This window comes from Caretta caretta, chromosome 7 (genome assembly GCF_965140235.1).
Source record: "Caretta caretta isolate rCarCar2 chromosome 7, rCarCar1.hap1, whole genome shotgun sequence".
Lineage (NCBI taxonomy): Eukaryota > Metazoa > Chordata > Testudines > Cheloniidae > Caretta > Caretta caretta.
The window spans coordinates 114,618,579-114,628,020 of record NC_134212.1 but is presented as its reverse complement, the minus strand read 5'-3'; the positions used below and the strand labels follow the sequence as shown (position 1 = coordinate 114,628,020).

Here is a 9,442-nt window from a genome sequence, read left to right as displayed (position 1 = left end):
AGGCAGTTCAGTAAACAGTGTCTGTCGTTACACCGGCCAGGCAGGGAGACAACATGGCGGCGGGTGGCGGCCTCCCTGGGCTCCTGCCTGCCCAGACCCAGCTGGAGTATGCCTTGCTGGACGCCCTGACCCCTCAAGAGAAGGACAACCTGGTCTACCAGTACCTGAGGAAGGTGGACAGCTGGGAGCAGGACCTCAGGGTCCCCGACTTTGGAGGAGGTGGGTGATAGGCGAGGGCTGGGGGCTGGTGCCACGGTGAAGCCGCTGACGTCGGACTGCGAGGCGGTGAGGTGGCGCCCTACTATAACGCGACACCGGCATGCCGCTCTGGGTTGTTGTCACCTCCCTCCCCGTCCCCCCAGATGGCCTCTGGCACTTGCCGCCAAGGCCCTAGGAATCGCACCCAGAGAGTTGGGCTGGTGTGAGAAAATCAATTGCCATGATTCATTTTCTGGGTATACAGGACTGGGAGATGATAAGCCCTGAGTTCTAATCCCACTCCTTTCTGTAAAAAGAAAAGGAGGACTTGTGGCACCTTAGAGACTAACAAATGTATCTGAGCATAAGCTTTCGTGAGCTACAGCTCACTTCATCGGATTTATGCTCAAATACATATGTTCGTCTCTAAGGTGCCACAAGTCCTCCTTTTCTTTTTGCAGATACAGACTAACACGGCTGCTACTAACACTCCTTTCTGTATGCTCCAGGAGGTGGGTGGTCTGTGAGCATGAGAGGCACAGGACTGGATGACAGGAAGCTCTGAGTAGTCATCCCTCTTTTCTCTCCATCTAGTTATCTGCCTTTTTTCCTGATCATGAGCAGTTAGGTTAACGTTGTGGCCTCTGTTTTCCTAGTTGTAGAATAAAGACAGGTCTCCAAGAATAAAAAGTTAAGCAAACACAATGGCACTGCCTTGAGATAAAAATGCACCAGACTTCAGTGTTGCTAGCTCTCACAATTTTATTGTCAGTATTTCAGTGTTTGGTGTTTTTCTTTAAGCCCTAGCTGCTGGAATCAGGTTATTAATTGGGAATCTTAGATTTTCTTTAAAAAAGTATGAAAAAAAATTCACCCTCGTGGTTGCAAGAAATGTGAACCAAAGACTCCAGTCAAAAGGTAAATAAACAGAACACCATTAAAAATTATTTTTAGCCAATCTCATGGTTTTGGAGGGGAGGGATCTGCCCCGTTATTTTTAATGCTGGGGTTTGGTTAGCAGTTCTGTTATCTGGTGCATTGTAGTAAACACACAGGGAGGTGTAAACACAGTGTCCTTGATTTAATAGCAGTCAAGAAATAGTAGGGTAAGTAGTATAATTATCCTCATGTGGGAATACAACCCAGCAGGCTGGGTGTAAAATCCATTGCTCTAATCACTTGTCGTAACTTTTTTATTAATTCAAATAAATGTTTATTACCTTTTTTTGACACTTGTATATCTTCAGAGACAAAGTGTAAAAAAATGATGGAATTAAAATGTTTTTAGTGATATTCATGTCTTTGATACTGAAGACTTAAACTTCAGTAAAATAGTAAGTGTTAAATATTGTAGCAAGAAAGACACTTATCTGTTAAATTGTTTTTCTCCCTTTCCAGGATCCCCGCTGAGCTTCTCTCTAAATGCCCCACTTTGTGTTATTGCCATTCCGGCCAAAAAGGAAGCAGCTCCAAGTTTTCAAACTGTGGTGAAACAAATTAAAAATTGTAGCCTTGGTTGTTTGCAAGACAGCAGATCTTGAAACATCTCTTCAAATCTTTACTTATCCATTTGCTTGTAACAAGTACTAATGGCTGGGTAAAATATCATTAGAGCAGTGATACTCAGACTGGGGCTTGCGAGCCACAAATGCCTATTTATTGCAGCACATAATATTAAAACACTGTGTTATTTAATTATTAATCAATCTAAGTTATTAACCGTCAGGATGTTTTTACTATGTTTATTAACCAATTCTAGCTGATAAAATAATAATAATAGTTGGCCAGTCATTTTGCTGTGAGAATAATATATGAAAACTAAATATTTTCCCTGTCATACCATTTAAATATGACTATATAGTACTACAGTAAATGAAACCATGAATTCACACTACTGTGGCTCTTTTGAGTAACGTTGATTGCTAATTTGGCTCCTGAAACACTGCAGTAGAATTTTCGTCATTATGGTAAGGATCAGCAAGTAGATCTTACGTGTGGGCTAGTAATTTTTCAAATCCTTTTGGAAAACTGCCTATGCTGGTCCCTAAATATCCTTTGGCTGACTTAAGATAATATTAATAGCCACATAATAGTATTGTTCGCTAACCAGAAAACTGTTGGAGCTTCTTTGACTTTTATTATTTTGCATAAAAAACATACGAACGGCATTACTGGGTCAGACCAAAGGTCCACATAGCCCAGTATCCTGTCTACTGACAGTGGCCAATGCCAGATGTTTCAGGGGGAATGAACAGAACAGGACAATTATCGAGTGATGGATCCCCTGCTGTCCAGTCCCAGCATCTGGCAGTCAGAGGCTTAGCCATCTTGGCTAATTGCAATTAATGGACCTACCCCCACGAATTTACCCAATTTTTTTTTAATCCCATTTTACTTTCGGCATTCACAACATCTGGCAACGAGTTCCACTGATTGACTGGGATTTGTATGAAGAAGTACTTCCGTTTGTTTATTTTAAACCTGCTCCCTATTAACTTCATTGGCTGAACCCTTGTTCTTGTGCTACATGAAGAGATAAATAACACTTCCTTATTCACTTTCTCCACACCATTCATGATTTTATAGACTTTTATCCTATCCCACCTTAGTAATCTCTTCTCCAGGCTGAACAGTCCTAGTCTTTTTAATCTCTCTTCACGTGGAAGCTGATCCATGCCCCTAATTTTTTTTTAAACCCTTCTCTGTTCCTTTTCCAATTCTAATGTATTTTTTTGAGATGTAGCAACCAGAATTGGATGCAGTATTCAAGGTGTGGGCATACCATGGATTTATATTGATATTTGTTTTATTTTTCTATCCCTTTCCTAATGGTTCCTAACATTCCATTAGCTTTTTTGACTGCCGCTGCACACGGACCAAATGTTTTCAGAGAAGTAGCCACAGTGATTCCAAGATTTCTTTCTTGAGTGGTAACAGCTAATTTAGATGCCATCATTTTATTTTGTATGTATAGTTGGAATTATGTTTTCCAGTGTGCATTACTTTGCATTTATCAACATTGAATTTTATCTGCCATTTTGTTGCCCAATCACCCAGTTTTGTGAGATCCCTTTGTAACTCTTCGCAGTCTGGTTTGGACTTAAGTATCTTGAGTAATTTTGTACCATCTGCAAATTTTGTCACCTCACTGTTTTCCCCTTTTTCTAGATCATTTAAGAATATGTTGAACAGCCCGGGTCCTAGTACAGATCCTTGGGGGACCCTGTCATTTACCTCTCTTCATTCTGAAAACTGACCATTTATTCCTGACAGTTTATTCCGACCATTTATGTTTCTTATGTTAATATTGTTCACTTGATTTACTGCTAGTGATAAAGTCAAGGGAAGTTCTATGAGTAAACATTATATTTGAAATAGTATAATGGACAGACAACCTTCCTTTATTAGGTTAAATTCTTTTAATGTCAAAAAGTATCTAAAAGAATATGGTCCAGATCCCGAGCTGTTGTAAATTGGAGTGTGGAGCTACCTCAAGCCAGGAAACTGTTGGAGCTTCTTTGACTTTTATTCTGCATATCTACACTAGGAGTATTTGGGCTCCTAAGCAATTGAAAAATGCTATTGCTTCTTAAATGCAAAGCTAGAATTTACTAATTATTTAACAGGGGACCTTAAACAAATAACTTCACCACAACTACTTGGCATTATACAGACTTCCAGGCTTGTTCTTTCCCACACAAATACTGTAATTTTTCTATAATAGATTTAAGGACTGCTTCAGGATTTTTCCCAAACCCTAAAGGATGATGTCCCATTTCTGCCCTGATACGCTATTTACAGTATTTAAATGAAAACCTCTTCATATGTATCCATCTAATACTAAAATAAAGCAAAATTATTTACTTTGATCTCCATGGCAGATGTTCAAGATACCACTATTGTCAATGGGAACGCTCATGTAGTGAGAGCGAATGGTCAAACCATCTTTTGTTCAGTTTTGAGAGGAAGAATTTTGTCATGTGTAATTTAAACTACAATTGTAGGTTGTTTTTTCCTCTCCAGTTTCCACATTTTTCCTCCTGTTGTATGTGTGGAGACAGTTTGACAGATTCTCCCCAGCCTTTCCTAGATCTTAGGCTACTTTAAAAGAAAATAAGAATAAAGACGTTTATTAGCAGTTTCATTATTTATGAAAAGACCTGTCTGTTTTTGTCTCCAATATATCTGATACCATACTCATACTTTGTCCTTGTTGATCACTGTGACCGCCTCATTGAATCTTTCCTGAGCTTCCCCTGTTACATTGCATGAAGTTCTTGTTCTCAATTTTAAGACCGTTCACCACTCTTCCTCTCCCTACTTGTCTTCTTTGATCTTTTTTATGTTCTTTACACTCCACATACCAAGTCAGTGATACCAGCCTCACATGCTGGAGTCTTAAATACTGCAAGAGGGTTTACCTACACAGAGCCATACTGACTCAGGCCGGGGGTTGGGGTGTGCGTGTGGGGTCTAGGAGGGAGTTTGGGTGCAGGAGGGGACTCAGGGCTGGGGCTAGGGATTGGCGTACGGGGGGGGTGTTTGGGGTGCAGGCTCAAGGAGGGGGTTCCAATCTGGGGTTGGGGTGCAGGAGAAGGTTCAGGGTGCAGACTCTGGCCAGGCGGCACTTACCTTAGGTGGCTTCCAGTTGGCGATGCAGCGGGGCTAAGGTAGGCTCCCTGCCTGCCCTGGCTCCATGCCACTCCAGGAAGCGGCTAGCATTTCCAGCCCCTTCGTGGAGCCATGCTGCCTGCCCCCACAGGCACTGCCCCTGCAGGCGCCGCCCCCGCAGCTCCCATGGACTGCGGTTCCTGGCCAGTGGGAGCTGGCGCTGGGGGCAGAGTCAGCACGCGACACTTCCCTGATCGCACCTGCGCCTAGGCACCGGAGGGACATGCCAGCTGCTTCCAGGGAGCTGTGTGGAGCTGGCAGGGAGCCTGTCTTGCCTCTGCTGCACCATCGACAGAACTTTTAATGGCTCGGTCAGCGGTGCTGACCTGAGCTATTAGGGTCCCCTCTCGACTGGAACCGGATGCCTGGCAACCTTACCATATGGAGCAGTTTGCTGGGTTGAGGCCTAAATGTATAAAATTCAAAAAGCAGCATTGGATAGGTTAAAATGAAAGTATCCATCATGGGAGTGCATTTGATTTGTGACTAATGAGGCAATATGAGCTGCTAGCTAGATTTAGGATTCTTGGATTCCATTCTCAGTTCTGCCACTTATGTGCAAGCTCACCTTGGGCTGGTCACTGATAGGTTAGTCCTGCTCCCCTGTGCTTTTTGTCAGGGCCTGAAAAGCAGCACAAATAAATAGCAAATGTTTTCTATTCCCTGCATATTTGTATCCAGCTCATGAAAGATACTTTAACTCCAGTAAGAGAAGTACTCCATAAAGTATAAATCTCATTCTGTTGCGGTTTTTAATAATTGATGGTCTGGTAGTGTAAATAGACTCTTCTTAGCTTATGTGAATAAGTGCCATTAACGTTACCAGTGCTGTAAATATGTAGCTAAGGCCCAGTCCTCTTAGTGAAGGAAAAGGCATAACTCCTATTTACTTCAATAGCAGGATTGTCCCGGAGCCTATGGGCTGATGAGAGTCTAGTCTGTTGAAGTAGTCATAAAATGGAATTTTCAGAAGTGCCTAAGTGGCTTGGGAGCACAAGTCTCATTCAAAAATATAATAACATTTATTGTCCTAAATCACCTAAGCTCTTTTGAAAATCCCACCCATATGTTGATCTTTAGTATTTTCAGAAGAAGTGTTTTCTACTGTTTAAAGCATATGATTGTGAGATAGTGCTAACGAGACAATTCAATTAAAAATCCTATCCCCCACTTGGTAAGGCAACTCCCTTTTCATGTACTGTGTATATATACCTGCCTACTGTATTTTCCACTCCATGCATCTGATGAAATGCGTTTTAGCACACGAAAGCTTGTGCCCAAATAAATTGGTTAGTCTCTAAGGTGCCACAAGTACTCTTCGTTGTTTTTGCTGATACAGACTAACATGGCTACCACTCTGATTCCTAGCTTTGTTACTGACTTCCCATCTGTCCTTGGGAAGTCACTTCTTATTGGAATAGTAGTTTTTGTTATTGAAAATTAGTAAGTAAACAGATATTTGTAGCTGTCGTTTAATATTGTTACAGTAAAATTTAAGGGGAACAAAAACAGAAACATAGCACAGGTTATTGAAATATTCTTTCAGTAGGAGATTTTACATCTTTATAAGTCATTAACAACAAAGTTCAGCAGGTCTTTAATTTACTAACATCAGTTATTTCTAAATATCTGTTCATTGCATCTTTCTCGTGTGGTTGCGTTTTGGAGATCATATTTTCTGAACAGAACAAATGTTTCTAAGGTTTATCTGTGAATTATCATTAGCCTAAGTTAGATTTCTAACTGTACACTAATGTTCCTTTAAAATAATTAATTATGAAGAATTACAGATCATAAAAACACATTTACCATCTGTAAGATTTTTGGCTTGCCTTCCTGTTTGCATAGAAAGTTATGTTTTATATTGTACTGAAGTGTACCAAGAATGTTGAACGCTGTCATCTGTTCTTTCATTCTTTAATTAACTGAGTACCTCTGTTTTCTAAATTCCAGATTTAGAGTGGCTGAACACTGACGGTCCCATTTCTCTGTACAAAGACCTTTGCGGAAAAGTGGTGGTTTTGGATTTCTTCACTTACTGCTGCATCAACTGCATACACCTGCTGCCTGACCTCCATGCCTTAGAGCACAAGTACTGTGATAAAGGTATCAGTGCTTTAGTTTGCTTGGAATAGAATTTCTTAGCAATGTCACAGGTGGAGTAGCTGAGTCACTTTGTTGCTGGTTACTAAACACTTGGCAAGACTTCAGTGGTGTCTAAAAGTACCTTCTAATCTATGGTAGCCTGAAAAAAGGACGACTGTATGTACTCCCACAGCACTTCTGAAAGGTGTTACATTTGGCAGTTGTTGCACCTGTGAATTTAGAAAAGCGATATTAATACGTAAAAGTCCAGGTCTGCTACTCTCATAAATAGGGCTGTTTGCAGAGTAAGGTACTACTCAATGTGAGTAAGGGTGCAAGAACCGGGCCCTGAATTTCTAGACATATGTGTTCCGCTGAATTTGCTTTCAAGGCTTGATAGGTTAAAAAAAAAAAATCTGATTTTAAGTAGATGAGGTTCCCTACCTGCTCTGATCAGAGTATACGTACATTGTGGATGATCTATACTTACACCATTCCTGGGGTTTGGTTTTATTAGTGACTGCAATAACAACAAAACAGAAACCTGAGCTAAAGCTTTTTCCCAAATTTGGCTGTTCCTACGGTTTTTCCTGTAGGACCTCCTCACCTCCACTCCTACTCTTCTTTGATCCAGAGACGCATTTCATCTCTTCCTCCTTAAATTCTGGTTGGAGAGAAAATCTGCCTACTATCTTTCTTGACTAGGGTAGACAGGTAATATCTTTTACAGGACCAACTTCTGTTTGGTGGGAGAGTCAAGCTTTCAAGCTACATAGATGGGTAGTAATTGCCCTCCATCTTTAAGCAAAATTCTGATCTCCTGACATCAGGATGAGTCAGAAGAGGAGAATTGCATTCTTACGCAGGCTCCTAAATGCTTCTAACCTGTGATGGACACTTTTTATGACATATTGGAAAGGTATTTTCTTCTGATGAGATGAGGAGGATTGAAACTAATTTCATTCTTCAACTCTTTGTTACAAACTATGAAGATTTATTATGTTTAACCCTCCCATGCACCTCTCTTATTAGTTATCTTGTTGATATTTAACTTTATTGCATTGTTCACTTCAGTTAGAGTACTAAAACTTAGCTAGTCTTGCATAAAGTACTGTTGTTTATATGCTGTAATAAATACACATAGCTCTTTTCAGAAGACTTAAAAAGAGAAGTTCCCTGCCCTGAAGAATTTATAGCTTATTTCAGAGAAATACAATACTTGGTACAATGGTAGAGATGCAAGAAGTTGTGGAGAAGTTGCCAGTGAGGAAATACTGTAACTGCAATTTGTGAGAGAAGCTAACTTTAGGTGGGACGGGGAAGTGATTGACACGCAGAAAATGGGCTGTTCTGGAGTGGCAGGAAAGGTTTAAGCAAAAAGTGCTGTGTAAGATGGCACTGGTATTTCTGTGAATAGTATATCTTTTCTTCTTCTGCTTCTAGCCTTAGTCTTATCTATATGGCATTGACTCTTCGAGTTCCACTCCATTCCAGTCTGTCTTGAAGCAGTTCCTTGGAAACTCTGCAGCTAATCAAATAATTTTGAATGAAATCCATCCATCTAGTTTTTGTCTTCAAGTCTTCTGTTACCCTCCACTCCTAAGTTGAACACCCTGTTTCCTATGTATTCTTCCGATCTTCTTTTCACATGCCTAAAACATCTAAGCTTTTCTATAACTGATACCACCTTCACACTTGCCCTAATTCAATCATTCTGAATATGATCCATCCTTGTAACTCCAAGCATCCATCTGTATTTCCACTGTATTCAAGCTCTGCTCCTGTCTCTTCCTCAGTGCATTCAGAGCCATTCAAAAGTGCAGGCTTAATTAGAAGCATAGAATATCAGGGTTGGAAGGGACCTTAGGAGGTCATCTAGTCCAACCCCCTGCTCAAAGCAGGTCCAATCCCCAATTAAATCATCCCAGACAGGGCTTTGTCAAGCCTGACCTTAAAAACTTCTAAGGAAGGAGATTCTACCACCTCCCTAGGTAACGCATTCCAGTGTTTCACCACCCTCCTAGTGAAAAAGTTTTTCCTAATATCCAACCTAAACCTCCCCCACTGCAACTTGAGACCATTACTCCTTGTCCTGTCCTCTTTTACCACTGAGAATAGTCTAAAACCATCCTCTTTGGAACCACCTCTCAGGTAGTTGAAAACAGCTATCAAATCCCCCCTCATTCTTCTCTTCTGCAGACTAAACAATCCCAGTTCCGTCAGCCTCTCCTCATAAGTCATGTGTTCCAGACCCCAATCATTTTTGTTGCCCTTCGCTGGACTCTCTCCAATTTATCCACATCCTTCTTGTAGTGTGGGGCCCAAAACTGGACACAGTACTCCAGATGAGGCCTCACCAATGCCGAATAGAGGGGGACGATCACGTCCCTCGATCTGCTTGCTATGCCCCTACTTATACATCCCAAAATGCCATTGGCCTTCTTGGCAACAAGGGCACGCTGCTGACTCATATCCAGCTTCTTGTCCA

At 41.1% G+C, this 9,442-nt stretch overlaps 1 protein-coding gene across 1 annotated transcript in view; it reads left to right on the top strand.

Annotated features, from left to right (window-relative positions):
• The first annotated feature begins 13 nt into the window (after positions 1-13).
• Positions 14-9,442, top strand: part of NHLRC2 (NHL repeat containing 2) — a 52,549-nt gene continuing 43,120 nt past the window's right edge. Inside the window, exons 1-2 of the mRNA XM_048856153.2 lie at positions 14-219; positions 6,823-6,975. Of these exons, the coding sequence (XP_048712110.2) occupies positions 54-219; positions 6,823-6,975 (319 nt within the window). The 5' untranslated portion in view covers positions 14-53. The remainder of the gene's footprint in view (positions 220-6,822; positions 6,976-9,442) is intronic.